Below are 25,375 nucleotides of genomic sequence, written 5' to 3'. Positions count from 1 at the left end.
GCTTCCCAAGCACCTCCATGCTCAAAAGCAACTGTCCTTGATGCTGTCTAATTTCTGGCATAATGGTAGTGTCTTCCACAGTGAAGACTGACACAAAGTACTTAAGTTCATCTGAAATTTTCATTCCCCATTACTACCTCTCTCTACAGTGTCATTTTCCAAAACCCACTGTCACCTCTTTCACTCATATCTGGAAAAAGCTTTTGTATCCTCTTTAATGTTTTTGACTAACTTATCTTTATATTTCTGCTTTTCTCTCCTTATGGGTTTTTTAGTTGCCTCCTGTTGGTTTTGTAAAAACTTCCTAATCCTCTAATGTCCCACTAATTTTTACTCTATTATATGCCCTTTTATGCTGTCTTTGACTTTCCTTGTCAGCCATACTTTCTTCATCCTCCCTTTAGAATACATCTTTATCTTTGGGGTGTATCTATTCTGCACCTTCCGAATTGCCCCCAGAAACTCCAGCCAGTGCTGTTCTGCCATTATCACTGCTATGTCCGCTTCCAATTAACTTTAGCCAGCTACTCTCTCATGCTTTTGTAATGCCCTTTTCTCCACTGTAATATTGATACGTCTGACTTTATCTCCTCCCTGAATTCTATCATATTGTGATCACTGTCTCCTACAGGTTCCTTAACCTTGAGCTCCCTAATCAAATTTGGTTCATTACACAACACCCAGTCCAGAATTGCCTTTCCCCTAGTGGGCTCAACCACAAAGTGCTCTAAAAAGCCATCTCTTAGGCATTCTACAAATTCTGTTTCTTGGGATCCAGCACAAAACCTGATTTTCCCCAATCTACCTGCTTATTGAAATCCCAGTAACTATCATAACATTACCCTTATTAAATGCCTTTTCTATTTCCTGTTGAAATTTGGAGCTCACATCCTGGCTACTGTTAGGGACCTGTATGTAACTCCCACCAGGGTCTTTTATCCTTTGCAATTTCTTCACTCCACCCACAAGGATTCTACATCTTATGGTCCTATGTCACCTCTTTCTAAGGATCTAATTTCATTTGTTTTTAAACTATCAGAGCCACCCCACCCCCACTGCCTGTGTGCCTATCCTTTTGATACAATAAGTATTTTTTGGCTTTTAAGCTCCCAGCTACAATCTTTCAGCAAAGGCTTGGTGATGCCACCGTGAAATACTGGCCAATCTCTAACTGTGCTACAAGATTTTCTACTTTATTCTGTATACTACATGCATTCAAATATAACATTCAGTCCTGTTTTCATTATCCCTTTTTGACTTTTGCTCCCATGTTTCACTTCAGCTCATCCCACTGACTGCAATTTCACCCTATCATCTGCCTGTCCTTCCTTGCAGTCTCACTATACACTGCATCTACTTGTATATCAAATGCCCCATCCTCAGCACTATCACGCTGGCGCTCATCCCCTGCCAACCTAGTTTAAACCCTCCCCAACGACTAGCAAACCTGGCCACAAAGATTCTAGTTCCCCTCTGGTTCGGTTCGGATATAGCCTGTAATAAGGTAACAAGCAGTGCAGCAAGTGGGCTGGACAGCAAATAATATATTCACTTTTATTGCAAGAGAGTTGGTCTTTAGAAATGGAGAGGCATTGTTGACGCTGTTCTTTGTGTCCTGTGCAGTTTTGGTCCCCTGATCCTTAGTTAAAGATATACTAGCGTTGGAGGTAGTGCAAAAGCATTTCACTGGCTACTTCCTGGAACTTGAGCATTGTCATATCTTGAGTGGCTAAAGTTATTGCATCTATTTCTTTAGAATGTTGAAGAATTAGGGGGTGATCTTACTGAAGCATACAAGATCCTTAAAGGGCTTGACAGGGTAGATGGAGTGTTTCTTTTGAGGGGACACAATCACAGGACAAGAGGGATCATTTAAAACTGAGTTGCCTGGGAACAACTATTTCTATAGGGTGTTGAATCTCTGCAATTCTCGATTGCAGATGGTTGTGGATGATGGATGATTGAGGTTGCCTGATATGTAGAAGTTGTAGACAGAAGGTCCTATATCTCCTTTGTTATATTAACTGATCTTGGCTGGAGCAACAGCAGAGACAACCATTGGCCTTGATACACTGTCTAACATCCTAACCTGGGAAGTCCAGATTGTGGAAGGCCAAGCTTAGGCAATGAAGCTCTCCCAGTTGAAACCTTCTGCTGATGCTTGCTATTTGGGCTCGAGTGAAAAATGTCTGCTTTGTTAATACAAACTGCTGACAAAGCACAACTGAGAGTCAGTACTTGCAGGATAGGTGGTAAGAATTGGAGTAGGATGTACAAAATGAAAAGCTGAGGGAGTAGTGAAGAAGTCTTGCTCATTAGGCCTCTGCTGGCAGGTGGTGTCCGGCCTTGCAAAATGTGCGACTTCATGGTTGCCGTATCTAGAGTAGCTGATGAAATTGGATCTGTTTTAGAATTTAAAATAAGGGATGACCTTACTGAAATGTAAGTGGTATGTCAGAGTAGGTGTAATTAAAGGTGGAGAAACTGATTTGGCTTCTGCTGTTCTCAAACAGAGCTTAAAATTCAGGGAGAAACACATGATAGCATAGAGGATGCACGCACAGCACTGCAACTGTACCGCAAGTATCTGGAGTTGACAAAGCACGGCATGGATGTTGATGAATTCCGAAAAATACTCAAGGGCCTATATGAGAAAGGCAGAAAGATGGACTGGAAAGTACCAGAGTCTGAAGAAATCCAGAGCAGTCCAAAAAGTAAGTACCTTGTTTATTTCCTATTTTTGTGCAATGGCATTTTATTGTACAAAGCTAACATTTAAGATGTTATGTTTATCAAAACATTGTGCTGAAGCTTTAGAAAATCTTGCAGTCGGACAGCTGGGTGGACATTGGCCTTGCCCTGCAGCACACTGCTGAGGTAAAACTGCCTGTTTGACTATGACAGTTTTGTGAGATTTGTATTTGGACTGTGTGAATCTGATTCTTATTTTCCGGAAAGTGGGCTCAGGCCAAAATTTTCCTAAATTCAGCACTAATTGGCTTTCTCAATGAGACCACAAGGTGGCCAGAGTGAGGAATAGGGAAATGTCATGTGGGGAATGTTTTTCAGTGTCTCATTGCCCTTGCTTTATCTCATTGCTTTGGTTTCAGGCACTCTTCATCTTCTGATCATTGATAAAGGTAGAGCAGTGGATGTAGTGTATGTGGATTTCAGTAGGGCGTTTGATATGCCTCCTTCAGAAAGTAAGGAGGCATGGGATCCAAGGAGACCTTGCTTTGTGCATCCAGAACTGGCTTGCCCACAGAAGACAAAGGGTGGCTGTAGATGGTTCATATTCTACATGATGGTCAGTGACCAGTGGTGTGCCTCAGGGATCTGTTCTGGGACCCCTCCTCTTTGTGATTTTTATAAATGACCTGGATGCAGAAGTAGAAGGGTGAGTTAGAAAGTTGGCTGATGATCCAAGGTTGGGGATGTTGTGGATAGTGTGGAGAGCTGTCAGAGGTTACAGCGGAACGTCAGTAGGATGCAGAACTGGACTGAGAAGTGGCAGATGGAGTTCAACCTAGATGAGTATGAAGTGGTTTATTTTGGTAGGCCAAATTTGAAGACTGAATATAATAATGGTAAGACTCTTGGCAGTGTGGAGGATCAGAGAGATCTTGGGTTCTGTATCCTTGGGACTCTCCAAGCCGCTGCGCAGGTTGACAGTGTTGTTAAGAAGGTGTATGGTGTGATGGCATTCATCAACCATGGGATTGAGTTCAAGAGCCGTGAGGTAATGTTACAGCTATATAAGACCTTGGTCAGACCCCACTTGGAATACTGTACTCAGTTCTGGTCACCTCACTACAGGAAGGATATGGAAACTATAGAAAGGGTGCAGAGGAGATTTACAAAGATGTTGCCTGGATTGGTGAGCATGCCTTATGAGAATAGGTTGAGTGAACTCTGCCTTTTCTCCTTGGAGCTACAGAGGATGAGAGGTGACCTGATAGAGGTGTTTAAGATGATAGGCATTGATGGTGTGGATAGCCAGAGGCTTTTTCCCAGGGCTGAAATGGCTAACATGAGGGCGCATAGTTTTAAGATGCTTAGAAGTAGGTATAGAGGGGATGTCAGGAGTAAGTGTTTCACAGAGTGGTGGGTGCATGGAATGCACTACCAGCGGCAATGGTGGAAGTGGATACAATAGGGTCTTTTAAGAGCTTCTTGGATAAGTACATGGATCTTAGGAAAATAAAGGGCTATGCAGTAGGGTAATTCTAGGCTGTTTTCTAGAGTAGGTTATATGGTCAGCACAACATTGTGGACTGCATTGCCTGTAATGTGCTGTAGATTACTGTGTTCTATGATTTGCTGTTGAGATTTTTTTTTCTACTGTTGTCTCTGCACTTGGAAGTCTCTTAAATACCTCTTAATGCATTACTTTTTTTCTTTTTGTATCATTGGCTCAAATCAGTGATTTATTTTGTTCCCTGCTTCCTTCCTACCATCCTTTTTCAGAATGTTTTTCATTGCTTATTTAAAAACCCTTCAATGTTTTTTTCTAGATATCCTGTTAATGCTAATGTTGGATGTCCAAAACAAAAGATATCCACTTCCCTTGCAATGATACTCGCAGTCCTTTATTTAGAGAACAAAAACTAAAAGTTTCATAAACTTGATTGCTTGAGTTTATTTCATTCTATTTTTAAAATCTATTTTGTTTGAATAATGAGTGCAAGATGGAATAAGTACAAAGATGTGAACAAACTCAGATCTAGCATTTAATCTGATATGCAGAATATTTTCATAGTTACTGACAAATGACTTGCATTTCTATTAGAGGATAGGATTACTTAAGCCACCTTGATGTTCCAGACTAAATAACTGCTCTGAACTAATTCTTTCCAAGACCAAGAGGTGATTCATGCAGATCAGAAGGCTGCAATTTGGGCAATTATGGTGTTTCTAAACAGTATTGTCTTAAATATTTTTGAGACTCAACATGTGGTTCATTCCTTCAACTTTTTTTATTCTATAAGGAATTTTTGGCATCCAGACTAATCACCAACTTGCCTAGGCTTGAAGTGAAACTCTATGGATCGAAGCATTTCTTTTCCTGGTAATTCATTCTTGTCATAATCTGTCTGGAGTGATCTTTCATTTATTTTGTGTAGTTAGTGAAAGATTTTTACAGTATTGAATGTTACATAGAGTATGTGGTTTTTGAGTAATTATGAAATGTTATTTTGGGTGGGTTGCAGCATAGAGATGTACTATTTATGTAATTAACAGGTGGATTTAAAGCTAATAATATGCTTAATTACTAGTTCTTCAGTTTGAGTCAGTAGATTGGAGGGTCAAGCCCTGCTTCAGGACTCCAGCTGTCCCAATGTCTTGCTAACTAACATTCCTATAATCTCAAATTACCTGTTACTCATCTTTTGTTTATAGGACCTTGCGATGCGCAAATCGGTTGTTGTGTTTGCCTGTATACTGTTCTTTGCACCATTACAGTAATCCCCCATGCCCCTGAAAAAAAATTACATGTGCTTTCAAAGAAATCTGTGGGACTTTCTGAAAATCTTAAAAGGTGCTACTCAAATGTATATAGCTTGTTCTTTGGTTAAGCATCTTTCAAAACTTTAAGTCTGAATATCCCCATACCAACGTGTGCAGCTGAGAGGGCTGGGTGCTTAGCTACACCAACTCTGCTGGGTAGCTAGCATGTGTGTAAGAATGCATGATCGTGGTGTCCATTCCTGCAGAAAAGCAACTTGCCTGTTTTGTTGCAAACTTGTAACATGATTAATGAATTTGCGATTGGGTCTGGCTTTGAACCTACTGCTGACTAATGAAATGAAAGTTTCCATTGATAATTCCAGTGAAATTATTTAGGCTGCCGATAGGACAGCTAGCCATAGTTGGTATCAAATCAACAATGCTAGGCAAGGAGAGAGATAGTTGGCCAGCATAGGAAATGGAAGTGTCACATTAGGCACTTGGCGCAAAGTAGAGGGAGCTCTACACTGTACTGGGTCTAAAACTTGGAAAATGTTCTATTTCTCAGTATCTCTTTCGTCCTGATGAGCATACAATATTGGAATGCACTTTACATTTTCTTCGTCACCCATGATGGGTTTAATCATGTTTTTTTAAATGTCCATTCTACACCTTCAAGCTTGTTTTTTCTCTTAAATCAGGCTCCCAATTTTCCCACCTCTGAAGGGTTAAAATGTGAAGACATCTGAATGAACTATCTAACCTAATGAGGAGTGAATCTGCAGCAATTGAGGGGAAAAAAAGTTTGTATTTTTAGCAAATTCCAGAAGAAACCCGTTTCTAAATGGAGACGGCTTGCACTGGTGCTTGACTGTCGTCGTATTTTACCATGGAACACTGATCTGACGACAGGATGAAGAATGGGAAAGGACGTCAGAATCTTAGGAGAAAAGAACTGAGTCACTTTGAGGAAAATGGCAACAAACATGTTAACTAGAGAATGCTGGAAATGCTCAAAACCAGGCAGCCTCTGAGGGGAGAAGTACAGTTGATGTTTTCAGGTCATTAACAGTTGTGATGATTGCCCGTCACTGTGAGGACCTGCATTTTGTCAAGGCTTCCAAATCTCCAGAGGTTTCTTGGTAAACATTCCATGCTTTTTAGGAAGGGATTCATATTCTTCCCCCTATTTTCTTAAGTTTTTCCTTCACTTTTTATTTGCTTACTATAACAACAAGTGCCCACCTGGACAGAATAGCCTTCCCGTGAAGGCAGAATGCTTGATACAAATAGTGTAGACATGGTTGGCAGAGTTTGGCTGCTCTGAAATTGAATGAAAATCTTTAATATACCCCAGTACTACCCAATATTTTCCTATTCCAGGAAGAAAGCACATAGGGCTAATAAATATGGTAATGGAAATATTGTCATACAGTACATTGTCACCAGATTGCCAATGCAGTTACTCAGTAAACTCATTGCTTTCTAAGAAATGGTTTTCTTCCCCGTTGTAGATATTGCTTTGTATCCTGTCATGTTGAATAAGGTATTCCACAGTGATTTTAATACTTCAATTTTTTAGATTGTTTAATTAAACAATCAGGATAGAGGATTGATGTCAGGACGACAGTGTCATTAAATGTAACAGTCCACGATCTTCTGAGATTGTACTTGCGCTATTCAGTCTTTCCAGACAGCCAGCAGGTTGATGTAGTCTTCAGTTACACTGCTGAGTTTCCTGAACTTTCAGGTTTTTTTAAAACTTAAAAGAAAATGTGGCCTTGAGTTTACAAATCTCTGAATAGCTAACAATCTTTATTACAGTATTTCACATGTGTTCATATGGTGCAAGACACTGTCAATATTCGGCATTATGTTACTCGCGTACCTGCATTGGAAGGAAAAACATTTGCACTTCCTATATATCTATATATACAGTTGTAAGAAAGTTCGTGAACCCTTTGCAATTGCCAGATTTTTTGCATTAATTACTCATTAAATGTGGTTTGATCTTTCTCTAAGTCACAATAATAGACACAAACAATCTGCCTACACTAATAACACACAAACAATTGCACTTATTATGTCTTTATTGAACATTGTTTAATCATTCACAGTCCAAGCTGGAAAAAGTATGTGAACCCTTGTGTTTAATAATTTTAGCTGCAGTTACCTCCACCAAACATTTCCTGTAGCTACTGATCAGACTTGCAGAATAGCGAGGAGGAATTTTAGACCATTCCTCCATGCAAAACTGTTTCAGTTCATCAATATTTCTGGGATACCTTGCATGAATAGCCCTCTTCAGGTCGCACCACGCATCTCAATTGGGTTAAGGTCTAGATTCTGATGTGGCTATTCCAAAACATTAATTTTCTTCTTTTTAAACTGTTCTATTTTTGATTTACTCTTGTGTTTCAGATCATTGTCTTGTTGCATCATCCAACTCCTATTAAGCTTCAGGTGATGAACTGCTACCCTGACATTCTCCTGTGAAATGTCTTCATACAATTTTTGAATTCATTGTTCCTCGACAGTTGTAAGCTCTCCAGGCCCTGTGGCAGCAAAGCAGCCCCAAATCATGATCTTTCCACCATACTTCAGTTGGGATGAGGTTTTGATGTTGGTGTGCAGTCCCATTTTCAAACATATTGGTGTGTATTTCTGCCCAAAAATTCAACTTTTGTCTCATTTGTCCACAGAACATTGTCCCAGAAGCATTGTGGATCATCCAGGTGGTTGTTTGCAAACTTGAGACAAACAGCAATGTTTTTTTTTGGAGAGCAGTGGTTTCCTCCATGGTGTCCTTCCATGAAGACCACTCTTGTTCAGTCTTTTTCTTATAATGGACACATGAACAGACTTTAGTGATTTTTTTCCTGCAGGTTTTTTTGCTGTTACCCTTGGGTTCTTTTCACCTCCTTCAGCATTGTACGTTGTGCTCTTGGTGTGATCTTTGCAGGATGCCCACTCCTAGGGAGAGTAGCAACAGTACTGAGTTTCTCCCTTTTGTAGACAATTTCTCTTACTGTGGACTGATGAACACTCAGATCTTTAGAAGATCAATTGTAGAGATGTATGAAATTGGAAAAGACTACAAAAGCATTTCTAAAGTCCTCAAAGTTGTTTTGATCAAGGCATGGTGCACATAAACAGAACTTTCTTGAAGAGAAGGATCCATCAGTAACCTGATTTCGTGTCTTTTTTTTTCATAGGGCAGGGCACCTCTACAACCCACTCCTCCAATCCCATCGATTGGAACACCCGACTCCAAAAGACTTTTGTAGAAGGCATTACCCCAGAGGTTCACATACTTTTTTGACCCTTGACTGTGATTGTTTAAATGGTGTACTCAGTATTGATGAGAAGTACAATTGTTTGTATGTCATTAGTTTAGGCTTTTACTGTGACAGATGAAGATCAGACTATGTTTTGAGTAATAATGCAGAAGATCAGGTAATTGCAAAGGGTTCACAAACTTGTTCTTACAACTGTATATCTCGAGAGAGAGAGAGAGAAAATGGAAGCTCTTTTTTAAAAGAAAAAAATCAGTTGAGTAATTTCTCATTTACCTTGCTTTTCTGAAGGTAATAAACTTTATTTTTTAATAAAATTCTTGGTCTGTATTTTTTCCTAATTAACTCTGTTCTACTCTCTATTAAAAACAAAAAGAATTACTGTGATTGAGCCAGGCCTGACCTTGTAAACAAAACATTCCACCTTGTTAGTTGACTTGGTTATCCTAGTTCATTGTTTGAAAGTGGTTTAGCTCAGTCCAAAACTAAGGTATGATGGTGGGACAGGGCAGAAGTTGACTGCGGTTAATTGGTTAGCTGTATAAAAAGATTACAGTGCATAAGTAACAGTAGTGAAAAAATAGTCATGAATTGCAAAAGCCATGTATTTTAAGGAACAAAAATCCAACAGGACAAGTGGTCTGCCTGTAACTAATGGGAGAAATTAAAGATGTTAAATGAAAGGAAGAGTCTTATAAATTTGTCAGAATAGCAGTAGGCCAGAGGATTGAGTGCATTTTCGATCTTGGCAAAGGCAGCCCAAGAAATTGATAAAGAATGGAAAGGTGGAATGAGAATAGACTAATGAAAACTAAATATAACCTGTTACTGTAGAATACAGTACCATATTTATAGGGTGGCATTGGAGGAAGTTTGGAATCCAGTGATCAGGCATACCCTGGTGTTAAATACTGCACAGAGCAGAAAGATCTCAGTATTGGGGTGGGGAGGATTTTTTGCTTGGTATTTAACCTTGGATCATTTTACTTTTGTTAAGGAAAATAACATTGACTATTTCAAGGCCGTATCCTAGGGTTGACCATTAACTGCTATATGACCTTGATAAGGTCAGAATTGGAGATGTTTGCTGAAAATTGTTCAGTTTCATGTATAACTCCAGAAAAAGCAGCTGTCTTACGTTGCACATTTCAGGCATAAGCTGGTAGCTGGTGATTAACATGCATCATTTTGTACCTCCTGATTTCTCAAAGCCTTCTAGCTATCCCCATTTGTCTGAATGAGCAGAGCCCCAACAGCACTTGAAGCTTGACCCATTCAGGACAAAAGGTTGCTTGATTGGCACCCCATCCTCCACCTAAAAGTTGGCAATCCAAGGTAATGAAGGAGACACCATTGTTCAGAGGAGTCATTAAACAGAGGCCCTGCCTGGTTCCTCGAGTAGAGGGGAATTCTTCGTATCCTGGCCTCTTGTCTCAGTTGATTTCATTCGAGTGGATTACCCGGTCATGACTACATTACTGTTCGTGGAAGCTTGCTGTGCATAAATTGTCTACCAAGTTTCATAAGTATTTAATCAGCTATGAAGTACTCTGGAACAACTGAGGTGGCAAAGGCAAAATATACTGTAGATGCTTATTTTTAAGCATACACTTCACCTATCACTTGTGCAGTATGGCTGCGGTGTACGGCATCTGTAAATGCACTCCAACAACTCGCCAAGGCTATTTCAACAGCACCTCCCAAGCCCATCATCTCTACTGCACTGAAAAGCAAGGGCAGAGGGTGCATGGAAATACCATACACGCAGGCTCTCCTCCATGTTGCACATCATCCCGCCTTGGAAATAATGTTGTCGGTTCTTCATCACTGCTGTGTTTAAATTGTGGAAGTCCCCAACAGATTCTTTAGCAGGACTGCAAAAGTTCAAGATGGCTTAGCACCACCACCACCTTCAAGGCAGTTAGGGGTGGGCAAAAAATTCTGGCCTTTCCAGTGATGCTCACCTCCCATAAATAATTTCGGAAGATGTATCAGTTCGGAAACCTGTTGATAGTCTGTAATGAGACCTGAAGAGGGACAACATGATTTTTTTTCTTCCTTGCCATGTTAATTTCTAAGAATGCAGTCACCATATTTGCTTTGAAGGTTGTAAATGAAACCTGATGTGAACCAATTGCTGCTGAGTGTTACTCCCACAGTGACACTAGATAGGAAATTCCAGGATTGAACTTGGAGGTGACTTTAAAAAGTCTTACTATGGCATAAAACATGTATAGTTTTCAAAATGACTTTAGATTATGGAATCAGCAGATAAATAGTCTAAAACAATTTTAAAGCTTATGCAATAGCTCTTCCTCACCTAAGGATGTATCATGCAGATGTACAGTCCAAATACCATTGAGGTTGCAAGCTCTGTACTCCAATTCTGATATGCCCCATCTCCTTTATCAATATGGGAGAAATAGCTATTGTTCGACAAAAGGTCGTGCTACTCACAATGCAAAGTAAAGCCTGTGGCCAGTTAACCTAATTAGACTTCATATGCATTCCTGAGTTTAGCACACACTGATTGTTGTCACAACAGCAATGTCTAATCCCTGATCTTGCAGCTCTTGTGTTTATTCAATTAGTTTGTTGCACAAAATGCAACACAGGTTTTAATATTCTGCAAATATAGTTTATAATGTGTGAAGAAACTGATCAGTGGAATTTTCTTATTCCAGTTGTCATAGCAGGCAATATACTAGGTCTGGTGTTCCCAACCTGGAGTCCACGGACTCCTCGATTAAGGGGTCCATGGCATTTTTTTAAAAAAAGTTGGGAACTCCTATACTAAGTGGTCTATTGTGTCTTCCTTCTCCCCCCACCCCAACACCCTTGCTTGTATTTATTCTGTTTCACTCAGTTCCTCATTTAATTTGGCAGTTATGTGTAAATTGTATGTGGATGTCTTATTTGGATCATCAAATAAGACTAGTGTCTTCTGCTCTTCCTGGTGATTTAAAATATTGATGCTTTAAATTAATTCCTCCCCTCTCTCCCAGGATTTGGATTAGTTATCTTGCGGGAACCCTGTTTTCTTTGTCTTTGCCCTTATCCAGTACTCAAGGCGTAAGCAATATTGAACAACTCAATTTTTGTTTATTTCTTTGTCCTGATGAAATACCTCAAGCAGCTAATGTTTTACCTGGTGAGATTATGATTACTTGCTGCCTGTCTGTCCAAGAATTTCTTCTGCTCACAGTTTGAGGTTGACCATTCCCCCCTCAGTTTATACAATTTCAGTTTGGTTTTTATGACTTGGGGCTTCCTGTTGATATTGGCAGTTGTCCATGTGATAAAATTCATGAGGTCAGTAACTGCAACTTTTGTTTGTATCACTTGGAATGCATTTTATGCAATTAGAACAGAGCAACTTTGGGAGGCCATTCTCCTATGTATCACAGCTGAACTTTCAAGCGTGAATCCTGGAAAATGGCTTTCTTCACTACACCTTAAAAGTTTAGAACAGTTGCAAAGAAAGTATTTTAAATTAAGAACAGCATGATGTGAATTCTGGTCAGATGAGAGCAAATTGGGGTTTAAAAATGTTTAAATGTTGCAAGAAAAAGGCAAAAAATGAATTCTACAATTTTGAGACTCTGAAAGAGTAAGCAGATTAAAATGAGTAGATCATTATGACTTTTGCATCTGCTCTGCTGCTTAATAAGGTCACAACCTGATCCTCTGCCTCAATTTAACTGTCCTGCCTAGTCACAGTTTTGCAGATTCTCCCAGTGTCCAACTATCTAATGATCTCATCCTTAGATAAACTCAATGACTGGCCTTTCACTGCCCCCTGGAGTAAAGAATTCTGAAAATTCACACTGAAGTGTCTCCTTATTCACAGGCCAGTATGGCCAAATCCCTTATTCTGCGTGCCTTTTTTTAGAATCTCCAGCTATCACTTTCGCTCAGAACCCTGAAAGTGTCAATTAGAGCCCATGTTGGGAGATGGAAAATACACATCAAAGGGGTATTGTTACGAAAGACATGGGAGATTTCAATCTGTAGTTAGGGGAAAAATCAGATTGGTGCTGATTTTGGATCACGAGAGAATTTGTAGAACCCCTATGAAATGGCTTTTTAGAGCAGCTTGTGGTGGAGACTGTGATCATAACGTGGTAGAATTCACCCCGCAATTTGAGAGGGAGAAGCTAAAGCCAGGGAATGGCAAACTGTATCAGTATTACAGTGGAGTAAGGGGAATTGGAGGAGCTGGCCAAAGCAGTGATTACGGCAGAGCAGCAGTGGTTGGAATTTCTAGGAGATACTCAGAAGGTGCATAATAGACACATCCCAAAGAAGTAGTATTCTAAAGGCAGGTTGAGGAGGGAAGTCGATGCCAACATAAAAGCAAAAGAGAGGGCATATAATAGAGCAAAAAATTAGTGGGAAGTTAGAGAATTGGGAAGCTTTTAAAAACCAGAGGGCAACTTTTTCAAAAAAAAAAGCCACAAGAGGCAAAAAGATGAAATATTAAGGTAAGCGAGCCAATAATATCAAAGAAGATACCAAAACTTTTTTCAGATGTAAAAAGAATAAAAGAGGCAAGAGTAGGTATCAGGCTGCTGGAAAATTATGCTGGAGAGGTGGTAATAGGGGGCAAGGTAATGGTGGGTGAACTGCATTAGTATTTTGCATCAGTCTTCACGGTGGAAGACACTAGCACTATGCCAGAAATTTGACTGTAAGTGTTGTTGCTATTATTAAGAAGATGTTTGGACTGAATTTTTTACCTATGCTTCATCAAATTCAGCAACTTACTACTAGATGGTCTCCCTTATTTTTATCATTAGTTGGTCGGATTAATGCTATTAAAATGATGATTTTACCGAAATTTTTATATTTATTCCAAGCTTTACCAATTTTTATTCCTAAATCTTTTTTTGATAATATTGATTCAAAGATTTCCTCATTTGTTTGGCAAAATAAAAATCCTAGGTTAAGCAAAAGGCAATTACAAAAGTCTAAAAAAGATGGTGGTCTAGCTTTACCTAACTTTAGATTTTATTATTGGGCGAATAATATTCGTAACCTAATGTACTGGAAACTAGATTTGGATTCACCTGTGTGCCCACAGTGGGTAAATTTGGAATGTAGTGAGGTTAAGGGATATTCTATATTTTCCGTTCTTGGTTCTTTTCTTCCTATTGATTTAGCCAAATTCAATAAACAGATATCTAACCCTGTTGTTAAACATACACTACGAATTTGGTTTCAATTTTGCAAATTCTTTAATCTGAAAAACTTTGCTCTGGACAGCCCTATTTTATGTAATTTTTTTTTCAAACCTTCATTGACAGATCAAGCTTTTAGTATATGGAAAAGGAAAGGTATAAAATGTTTTCGTGATCTTTTTTTTGAAGGTACTTTGATGTCTTTTGATCAACTATCCAACAAATTTGAATTACCTAAATCTAATTTTTTTAGATACTTACAAATTAGAAATTTCTTACATAAAATTCTTCCATCTTTTCCTAATTCAACTCCATCGGATTTTTCAGATTTGATTTTTACTTTTAATCCTTGTCAGAAGGGATTAGTAGCTTTTATTTATAACATGATTATGAAGATACAGCCAGAAATATCGGATAGAATTAGACAAGAATGGGAAAAAGAACTTCGATGTAATATATCAACAGATAAATGGGAAAAAATTTTACAAATGGTTAATTCCTCCTCTATTTGTGCTAAACATGCTTTAATACAATTTAAAATTGTACATAGAGCTTATATATTAAGAAGATGGTGTTTGGGAAGCTGGAAGATCTGAAGGTAGATAAATCACGTATGTCTATACCCGAGGGTTCCGAAAGAGGTAGCTGAAGGGATTGTGGAGGCATTAGTAATGATATTTCAAGAATCTCTAGATTCTGGCATGGTTCCGGAAGACTGGGAAATTGCAAATGTCACTCCACTCTTCAAGAAGGGAGAGAGGCAGAAGAAAGGAAACTATAGGCCAGTTAGTCTGACCTCTGTTGGGAAGATATTGGAGTTGGTTGTTAAGCATGAGGTTCTGGGGTACTTGGAGGCACATGATAAAATGACCAAAATCAGCATGGTTTCCTCAAGGGAAAATCTTGCCTGACAAATCTGCTGGAATTCTTTAAGGAAATTACAAGCAGGATAGACAAAGAATCGGTGGATGTTTACTTGGATTTTCAAAATGCCTTTGATAAGGTGCCACACGTGAGGCTGCTGAGTAAGGTAAGAGCCCATGGTATTACAGGAAATATTCTAGCATGGATAGTATTGACTGGTTAGCAGGAGGCAAAGAGTGGGAATAAAGGGAGCCTTTTCTGATTGGCTGCCGGTGACTAGTTGTGTTCCACAAGGGTCAGTGTTGGGACTCTTTTTGTTGTATGTCAATGATTTGGATAATGGAATTGATGGCTTTGTGGTCAAATTTGTAGACAATACAAAGATCAGTGGAGGGACTGGTGGAGTTGAGGAAGCAGGGAGGTTGCAGAAGGACATGGATTAGGAGAATGGAGAAGTGAGTGGTCGATGGAATAGTGTCAGGAAATCTATAGTCAAGCATGTTGAAGGTAGAAGGGATACAAGCAGACTTTTCTAAATGTGGAGAAAATTCAAAAATCCAAGTTTTCAAAGGGATTTAGGAGTCCTTGTGCCGGAGTCTGGTGAGAAGGGCAAATGAAATGTTGGCATTCATTTCAAGAGGGTGAGAATATAAAAACAAGGATGTAATGCTGAGGCTTTATAAGGCACTGGTGAGACCTCACTTGGAGTATTGTGAGCAGCTTTGGGACCCTTTTCTAAGAAAGAATGTGCTTATGTTGTAGAGGGTTCAAAGGAGGTTCACTAAAATGATTCTGGGATTGAAAAGCTCTGGGCCAGTTCCAATTTAGAAGAATGGGGGAGGGGGGTATTGAAATTTTTGAATGTTGAAAGGCCTAGATAGAGTGGATGTGGAGAGAATGTTTCATATAGTTGGGGAGTCTAGGAACAGAGGGCACAGGCTCAATAAAGGTATGTCCAATTAGAACAAGTGAAGCATTTCTTTAGCCAGAGGGTGGTGAATCTGTGGAATTCATTGCCACAAATGGCTGTGGAGGCCAGGTGATTGAGGGTATTTAAGGCATAGGTTGATAATTATAAGTCAGAGTGTGAAAGGTTATGTAAAGAAGGTAGGAGAATGGTGTTGAGAAGGAAATGGATCAACCATGATGGAATGGCAGAGCAGACTTGATGGGCCAAATGGTCTAATTCTGCTCCAGTGTCTTCTGGTCATTCTTCAGAATCCAAGGCCAATCTAGTTCAATCACCCTTTAAAGGTAACCACTCATCTGCAGACTCATTCCTTGCATGGACTGTAAAGCAAGTCTCTTTTGCTTTGGGTATTGCGGGAGTAAAACATGGTGCTGTGTTCTGATTTCAACTGTATTGATACTTGCATATTTACACAGAATAAGGAAGAACATCAGAAGCTTTTATTCTCATTAATGCAGAACTTTACAATATCAATATTTTTACCCTTAATCATTTTATTACAAAAGCCTAGCACAAATTAATTTTGCCAGTTTAAGTTCTACTTTTGAAACATTACCTAATTTGCCTCCATAGTATTTGATATTAACATGGTGATCATAATGTCTCTGTGTGACCCAACAACATATAACAAATATTTAACTTGCACAGAGTTAAAATAAGTGAACTAATTTAAAATATTTTTGGAAATAGAAAAGCCCACTTGTCTTTTTGAAATTTTAGCTGTAGAATACTGGATAATGAGGGAGCCAAAAATGCCCCTCACACATCCACCTCTGTCCCTCTCTTGTTCCTCCAAGGAAGCCAGTGAAATCATTCTGTACCTGTATCCTCACAGTTGACATAAACAGTTCCTAGTTTTTTTTCCCCCTTCCAAAGCCTTTCACACGATGGAACTTATCTCCTGGTTTCCCTTGATCTTACAATCTTGGACTTTACAAAACCTTGAACCTGGTGTAGCCCTAATTACTAATTACTTTATCTATTTTCAAAACTTTGTCTTAAACTATGGTATTTGAACCATTTTTTTTTAGATCACACATTAAAGACATTCTGCAAATAAAGCAATGAAAGCAATTTTTTGTACATCAAATCTTTATTTTAGCAGAAAGTTACATGTTTCATTACTTTGTGTAACAAGGATATAAAAGGCAGTTTAACTTAAAAATAATACTGATTTGCTTTCTGTTATTTAGGCTCAAATTAAGAGATTTGCTTTGGTTATTGTCTGATTTAATTTTAACTAATTGTCAACAACTTGAGGGAGTGGAATGCCTTGTACAGAATTAATCTTGTTGAATAAAGCAGCGCTTTATACAGCTAAACAGCTGTACTACCCATATTTGATGATAAGGACTAATTTTTGATATTTTTTGGACTTCTCTGCCAGATGCTGTATTTGTGTTGATGTATTGAGTTCTGCTGTACAATCATAATCAAATAAATGACCATTTGAACATTCTTCATGGCCACTTGGGCAAAGTATCAGTGGGCTGATGGATCCTTGCCTCGGGGATCAATTATTTCTAGAAGAGAGGATTATTTCCACAATTGTTGGATGTTAGTCTTGGAGCAAAATTTGTGGTTTGCCCTCTTTCTGATAATGCAAGAGGCCAAAGGGAATATTAATAATTTTGCAGAATGTGTAAAATCTGCAATAAGACCATAAGTCATAAGAGCAGAATTAGGCCATTCAACTCATTGAGTCTATTCTGCCATTCCATCATGGCGAATTGATTTATTATCCCTCTCAGCCCCATTCTCTTGCCTTCTCCCCAAAACCTTTGATGCCCTTACTAATCAAGAAGCCATCAACCTCCACTTTAAATATACCCAATGAATGCTTAGACAGCCATCTTTGTAAATGAATTGCAGATTCACCATCCTCTGGCTAAAGATATTTCTCATCTGTCCTAAACGCTTCAGAACTTTCCTTTGTTTTCTAGCTGCTTTGCCAGAAATAGATTTAAAATAGTAAGAGACCTGTTGCATAGTAATGCACACAAAAAGTGCTGGAGGAACTCGGCAGGCTAAAGGGCATCTATGGAAGAGTACAATTGACATTTTGGGCCTAGACCCTTCAGCAGTTTTGACCCAAAACATCCACTTTTCCATAAATGCTGCCTGGCCTGCTGAGTTCCTCCAGCATTTTGTCTGGTGCTTGGATTTCCAGCATCTCGAGACATTCTTGTTTGTTATATTGTTACTATTTAATCTATTTTGAAGAACACTGTCAATCTGATTTCTGGTATATTGTTTCAATGCTCTAAAATGTCTTTTAAATCCATTTTACTTTTATGAAAAATAATTGGCTGGGGCTAAGGCAATTATATTCTTTAATAAAATGCATGTTTGTAAACTTTTGCATTTAATTTTAGTGTGAAGTAAAACTGTACTCTAAGTATGTACAATTAAACCAAGAGTGCATTAATAATGGCCTCTAGGTGCTGTTGAGACCTGTAAGCCACAAGGCCTCCTCTGTTGGCCCATTTATCGGTTTCTTTTGACCCTTCATCAGGCATCTCGTATTGGAGTTCGGGAATAACACCAGGGCCCCTCTCCTTCACTTCAACCAGAACTTTGGCAAGGTTTACAATGCCCCCTCCTAAGGATTTCAAGATGGCATGAGGGCCACAGGTATCCCATTTAAAGGTAGTGTCTGTTGTGATGACATAAGCATCTGCCAAACCAAGGATCGTACACAAGATCTTGTATCCTGCCCCTGAAGCATAGTATATTCTTTCACCACAGAGAGGAGTTAATGCTTTCTTGATGCCATCCTTCTCACTTGAGCTCATGACTATTGAAAGTTGGTTGTAATCGGCAGGAAGCTGCTTTGGAATGGAGTGGATATTGATATCATTGTAGGAAATGCCCCAGTAATATTTCCCCCTCCACCTGCAAAAAGAAAAGAAATCTGCATGAGGAATTATTTTATACCTCAACAGACTGAATAAGAATAACTTGCTTTAATGGAATTCTTGCTTCCATCAAGAAGCCTTGAAGAATTTTTGGGTACCGCTTAATTAAAATCAATTTTTTTCTATTATTTCTTGGAATGCAGAATCACCGACAGGTCAGCATTTATTATCCATCTAAATGCCTGTGGTGTGGAAGTGAGCCACCTGTGAACTGCTGTGGTTGTATGATGTTACTCCCACAGTGCTATTTGATCGGGAGTTCCATGGTATAGGCCTGGCAATGATGAAGAAAAGATTGTATTTCCAAGTTGGGATGGTCTGCAACTGGGGGAACCTGTAGGTGATCTTCCTGCTGCCCTCACCTTCCTAGCTAGTTGAGATCACAGGTTTGGAAGTTCATGTTGAAGAATCTTTGGCTAGTTGCTCCATTGTATCTTGCAAAATTTTACAAAATGTGAAGTGTTTTCTCCATGGAGCTGCCCTAAAAGAGGATAATTGTCTTCAACCAATGCTTATTTTGATAATCTTCTTTCCAACAATTACTTGGGGTGCAGTATTTAGATTGGACTCTCACTACTCGAACTACCATTCAATTGGACACATGGGATAAATTATACTATTTGGTCAGAAATACTGAAAATTATAGTACCTTAAATTGGGGTCAGCTTCATTAAATGGGACATTAATGACTCCCATGATTGGCTGCCCTGAGTTTCTGTCGAAGACTCCAATAAGTACGGCAGCAGATTTCAGGCCATATGGGTGGATGCCAGAGTTGAACTTCTCTTCAAGCTGCCCTTTGATGTACTGATTGGTTGAATCTGTAAATGGAAACAGTTTTAAAAATGTATATTAAAAAGTTCTTAAAGGACAAAAGAGCAATTTTATGTTTCATTGGTTTGAACTCATTGAAATGTGCAGACCCAGAAAAACTAAGGCATTTGTACAACTTACTTGCTTTTTCATATTCTCTCTCAGGATGCAGATGTCACTGACAAGACTAGCATTTATTACTCATTCCTAATTGCATTTTGGGAAGATGCTGGGTGAAATACCTTCTCAAACAACCCCACGGTGTAGTGAAAGTATTTGATTGAACTGAATAGTTTGCTGAGCCATTTCAGAAGACCACTAAGGGTCAATGTTACAGAGACAATGGAGTTCTCACATTTCACTTTCAATACTCTTTAAAGGGGTTATTTGCCAATTGCCATCAGTAATTTGCTTGAGTAGGGTCTGTGGTGGAAGAAGTGAAAGGGATTTGGATGATGAAGGGTGAAGCAGGGAGCAACTCTATCTGCTCACGTGGGTGCCTTGAAGACAATTGACTACTTGATTTACCTTGGTGTTTCCTGTCAGAATGGGCAGTTGTACTGAAAGGGAAGCTCTCGGTGACTGATGAACAAAATCAAAGAAGTCCCACCTTCAGGAAACTTGAACCCCTATAAGTTAACTGTAGGTTGAAGAGAATTTTTTTCCCCAAGACGATTAAAAGTTTTGCTTACCAATAGGATCAACCCATATCCCTATGGTATCCATAGGAATGTCAATATTTAGTTTTCCCAAGACTGGACCATCGATGTGTACATCTTCATGAATGCACTTGGCCAGAAGGTTAGCAGCTTTCAGATTCCCATCTAGCACTTTACTTATCAATTCTGCAGTTTCTTGCTCTGTTTTGCAGACTTTCACAATAATGGTTTCACCTGCAATGGAAATAAAGAGCAGGATGATTGTAATACATCAGAGTACAATGTAGCGCTTTGCTCTCATTATTTGAGGGATGTACTTGCTCTGGAAGCAGTTCAAGAAAGATTCACTGGGCTGAGGCAAAAAAAAAACTCATGTTGGAAATCTGAAACAAAAACCTAATGTGCAAGAAGCACAAAATGGCTCAGGTGAAGGGAAATAGACTCAATGTTTCAGGTTGATAAATCTTCATTAGGTGCTTTCTGGCTGGCTGAGTGCTATTTTCTGGTTTTTTTTATTTCACTAGGTTGAGTTCCAGGTTGAAGGAGTTGTCTTGTGAGGAAAGGTAGAGCGGCTTATGTCGATGCTCTTTAAAGTTTAGAAAAGTCGGTGGTTATCTTATTACACATGCAGTATTCTAAGGGGGCTGAAACGGATGGGTTCCTCTCATAGGGGAATTGATCCACTGGGTACAATTTGAAGGTTTGGGTTGCCTTTTTACAGAGATGACAAAATTTCTTCCCTATAAGAAACATGTGGAGGTGGAGTCCCTGAATATATTCAAGGCTGAGGTAGATTTTTAGATTATGGGGAACAAGTGGGGAAAGTGGTGCTCAGGCCAAGATCAGATCAACCACAATCTTAATACTGGAGAAGACTTTATGGAATAAATGCATGACTACTATCCCTATTTTTTTTTTTTCCTTGTGTCCTCCTAAGTGGTAGTCTAAATTTAAAAATTGAGGAAAACCTAGTTTGTCTATTATTGTACTTGGTATACTGTACTTACAGAAATTCGCAAATTCCATTCAAAAATGAATACAAGTGCATCAAGGCAAATCAAGACTGCAAGTGAGTGTGGCTCATAACATCAAAACTCTTTAGTCTTGTGAGCTGATCGTAGTTCAGCCACTCCAGTGAAACTAGTTTACTCTTGGACAGGATCTGGTGCAAACTTAAATCTGAAGTGATTTGCCTCCATGTCAGCCAATTATCAAAGTAAAACCTCATTTACTAATGTGCGTGCCCCAGGGTAACTTGCTTTCAGTTTTGTGGGCTTGAAAGCAACTGATGAGGTCAATAAGAATGGCAGACTCTTCTACAGATGGGACAGGAAGTGCTTGTGAAGTAGGGTGCTCCTTCTGTTGCAAGGTCCTCAACACCATTCCAAATACAGTTGGCCTTCCTTATCCGTGGATTCAACCAACCGCGGATCGGGAAAACCCGGAACTTCTCTCTCCAGCACTCGTTGCTTGAGCATGTACAGACTATTTTTCTTGTCATTATTCCTTAGACAATACAGTATAACAACTATTTACATAGCATTTACATTGTATTAGGTATTATAAGTAATCTAGAAATGACTTAAAAGTACAGGCAGTCCCCGGGTTATGAATGAGTTCCGTTCCTGAGTCCGTCTTTAAGTCAGGTTTGAAGTCGGAACAGGTACATCCGGTATTACTTAGCGTCAGTTAGTCAAACGTTTTTCTTAGTATATAGTACATAGTTTACCTTTCTATACATATAAAACACTTAAGAAACATACGTATTTCAATAATTTAACCACTGCGTTGCTTAGTAATAATTGTAGCTTTCATCAGGGCAGAGCCTTTCATATGCTCCATTAAAATTGTTCTGATCGTTGACTGATTGTAGCCTAACACTTTTCCAATGACTGATGGTGTTTCACCTCTTTCCGATCGTGTTATTACTTCCACCTTATTTTCAATTGCGATCGTGGTTATTTTCGTTAACAGAAACACTGCGGATTCAGAGCTGTGCCGCCAGGTCCTAATGTCCAGCGCACAGAGACACGTTAAATAAAGTCCGGGGTTCCGCTGGGTCCTAAAGACCACTGCACTGATGCATGTTAAATAAGGAACTTGAGCATCCGCGAATTTTGGTATCCACAGGGGGTCCCGGAACCAATCCCCCACGGATAAGGAGGGCCAACTGTACTCTTCTTAGCAGTTGTGGGCCAGAGATTCCCAGGATATGTTGCACTTTATCAAGAAGGCTTTGCATACATCTTTTCATCAGTCCATCTGGTACTCCCTTTTGACCCATCTAGTCCATGCTGAGTTATTATTTTGCCTGGTCCCGTTGACCTGCATCTGAACCACAACCCTCCCATTCTTGTACCTATCCAAATTTCTCTTAAATGCTGAAATTGACCTGCATCCACCACTTCTACTGGCAGCTCATTGTACACTCACAGAAGTAACCCCCTTATGTTCCCTTAAATAATTCACATTTTACCCTCGACCTGGAACATACATTTACCCTACCTATAAGCTCTCTATGACCTTATCTACCTATGATGTCACTTTTAATGGATTATGGATCCATATTCCCAGATCTCTCTATTCTACTGCACTCCTTAGTGCCCTACTATTCACTGGGCAAGTCCTACCTGGTTTGTCCACCCAAAGTGCATAATCTCACACTTGTCTGCATTAAATTTGATCTGCCATTTTTTTCAGCCCATTTTTCCAGCTGGTCTGGATTCCACAGCAAGCTGTGATAGCTTTCCTCGCTGTCCACTAGACCCCGAGCTTGGTATCATCCACAAATTTGTTGATCAGTTTACCACACCATTATGCAGAGTGTAGATATAGATGACAAACAACAATGGAAGCAGCTCAGAGCCCTGCAGTACACCACTAGTCAGAGTCACAACTGGCCTCCAGTCAGAGAGGCAACCATCTCCTCCCACACTCTGGCTTCTCCCATGAAGCCAATATCTAATGTAATTTACTACCTCCTCCTGAATGTCAATCAACTGGACCTTCTTGACTAACCTCCCATGTGACACCTTCCAAAAGGTCTTGCTAAAGATCTCAAAAGAGTTGTCAGTTTCAGGAGTCTGAAGTGGGGTTTGCAAAGTAGCAGACCAAGTGTAAATAGGTCCTCAATGTTGGGAGAGGATATTAATTTATTTTAATTTAGAGATACAACACTTCCAGCCCAATGAACTCCACTGCCCAGCATCCCACCTGTTTAACACGTGCCCATGCATTCACGGGAAGGGATGTACAAACTCCTTACAGACAGCATTGGAATTGAACTCCAATGCCCCAAGCTGCGATAGCATCGTGCTAACCGCTACATTTCCATGGATGTTGTGTTAGTCGACTTGCCCTTTCATTGAATTTGGGAGGTTTTGTAGAGATGACGTTGGCAGTACATCTCAAGTGTCTTGAGATGCCTGCTGTCCAGTTCTCAAGCATAAAGGAGGATAGGGATAACTGTACCTGGTTAGACTATGGTTTTGTGCCAGGTCTGAAGTTTGATCTTCAAATGCCCTTTTCTTCAATTAGCCAGATGTATTGAAGGTAGTGGTGACATTCATCATCAATATCCGTCTTCTCTGAGAAATAGTTCCCAAGAAGTTGGAAGAGGTCCATGTTTTAAGCCCATAACATCAGAGTAAACCAGTACCCCTTGTGATCTTGATGCTTGCAATTAATTTTATTTCAATCATAAGTTTTCAAAACAGGGTAATTCCTTATTACAACTAGTTGTTATTTTGAGATGTTATACAACTAATTCAAGAATCCACTAACTTTTACGTGAAGATTTATAAGCCTGATTTTGGCAACAACTGGCAAAAAGTATGTTACTTTCTAGGTAACCAGCCTGGAATTCTAGCAGGAATGTTTCTTGTGATTTGCTGATTTATGCCAATTTTGTAGTTTAGGGACAGTTTTATCCGTCCCTAGAATCACTTCATACTGTCTGAAAAATTAGACATTGAAGGAAAAGCAGAAATGTTGCAGCATAACTTGATATACTGAAAGCAAATTTTGGCAGTATAAACTGCCATTGAAAATGTGAAAAACAGCTTAAATATTTACAGCCCAGACATTACATTGCAAAATTATGCAAATAAATTCTTGTCTGATTTCAGCATTAGAATGTGTTTTGTCTTTAAAAAGCTTTAATAACCATATTCTAATACTTTCACCAAATATATTCTGCTGACTCAGTGATCAGTTTCAACATTGATCTTTTGATTGCAAAGCATCCTTGTAGAGTCCTCAAAACAAATGTTAGATGGCCCCAGTTTGAAAATGGTTATTGTGGCAAAAATCCAGACAGATGAGGTATGTAGTTTGGACCAGTTTACTTGGTGTTTATTTGATTCAGGGACTGGCACTTGCTCTGCAGGGATAGAAATCAGACAGGGATGCAATTCATCATATGAAATGGCAGCCCATCAAACCTGACGCAAATAGTAATTATGCAGGTAAGCATTGTGATCCCAAGTGTTCCTATCCTACCTAGAAGCGGTGTAACTAACAGTTTTAAGAACAAATTGGAAAGTCAATGGATGGAAGGAAGGGGTTTATTATTTCAGCTCCCTCATTCTTTAAAAGCTGACTGCACTCTATGCACCACAGAATAACTGAAGTGTTTTAGCAACGTACCCAAGCCATTTTCAAAATGATTGGATTCTTCTCCAGCGATGTGAGATGCAAGCTCTGGAAACTAATTAAACAGAAAAACAACAACTAAAGTATCTGGACATTATAGAGTTAATTTAAGCACATTAGCCAGAAGAATAACAGATTTTAAAAGAAACTTTGAGTCTGTCAGAGACACCAACCCAAATTCTCTCCAAGCCAGTACACCCAATGAAGCAAAGCAGCAGTTGAGGGTGAAGTAGAAGCTGGGTTCTCTCGCTTTTGCCCTTCTTTCCAATTAAGATTTAAGTCTCATCTGAACTCGTATCAACGTTTCATATATTTTCACTTTTGAAATGTAACAATTAGAGCTCAAAATTTAAAAAAATGCTCCGCTTTTATTTACAGCAAAGCTTGGTACCCGTTACTACCCAGAACAACTTCCAGTGACATTTTACAGGTCAGGTAAGACATTGTGTCAATGTATAATCATATGGTTACACCCCCTGAACAAATATAATCTATTTCCAGTAGTTGAAACAAATTTATACATGTTCCTGAGTAAACTGCAAGGAAATCTTTTATATGCCATTATAAACCTAAG

At 39.2% G+C, this 25,375-nt stretch overlaps 2 protein-coding genes across 13 annotated transcripts in view; one reads left to right on the top strand and one right to left on the bottom strand.

Moving 5' to 3' along the window:
• pan2 (poly(A) specific ribonuclease subunit PAN2) overlaps nt 1–25,375 on the top strand; it is a 115,264-nt gene that overhangs the window by 71,302 nt on the left and 18,587 nt on the right. For 2 of the 10 annotated variants that reach the window (XM_059956344.1, XM_059956343.1), the window contains exons 25-26: nt 2,514–2,714; nt 25,180–25,236. In XM_059956344.1, coding sequence (XP_059812327.1) covers nt 2,514–2,714; nt 25,180–25,236 — 258 coding nt within the window. Of the gene's footprint in view, nt 1–2,513; nt 2,715–4,988; nt 5,069–6,149; nt 8,959–18,273; nt 18,387–18,819; nt 19,287–25,179; nt 25,237–25,375 lie in introns of those variants that run through there. The other 8 variants (XR_009509009.1, XM_059956348.1, XM_059956346.1 and 5 more) reach the window with 8 other exon arrangements.
• inpp1 (inositol polyphosphate-1-phosphatase) overlaps nt 15,669–25,375 on the bottom strand; it is a 28,166-nt gene continuing 18,459 nt past the window's right edge. For all 3 annotated transcript variants that reach the window (XM_059956354.1, XM_059956353.1, XM_059956355.1), the window contains 4 exons: nt 24,796–24,856; nt 20,182–20,382; nt 19,326–19,497; nt 15,669–18,653 (listed from right to left, as the gene is read on the bottom strand). In XM_059956354.1, the coding sequence (XP_059812337.1) occupies nt 18,167–18,653; nt 19,326–19,497; nt 20,182–20,382; nt 24,796–24,856 (921 nt within the window). In that variant the 3' untranslated portion in view covers nt 15,669–18,166. The remainder of the gene's footprint in view (nt 18,654–19,325; nt 19,498–20,181; nt 20,383–24,795; nt 24,857–25,375) is intronic.

Source organism: Hypanus sabinus, chromosome X1, assembly GCF_030144855.1.
Source record: "Hypanus sabinus isolate sHypSab1 chromosome X1, sHypSab1.hap1, whole genome shotgun sequence".
Taxonomy (NCBI): domain Eukaryota; kingdom Metazoa; phylum Chordata; class Chondrichthyes; order Myliobatiformes; family Dasyatidae; genus Hypanus; species Hypanus sabinus.
Note: the sequence above shows the minus strand (reverse complement) of the source record. Positions and strands in the feature narration are given on the sequence as shown.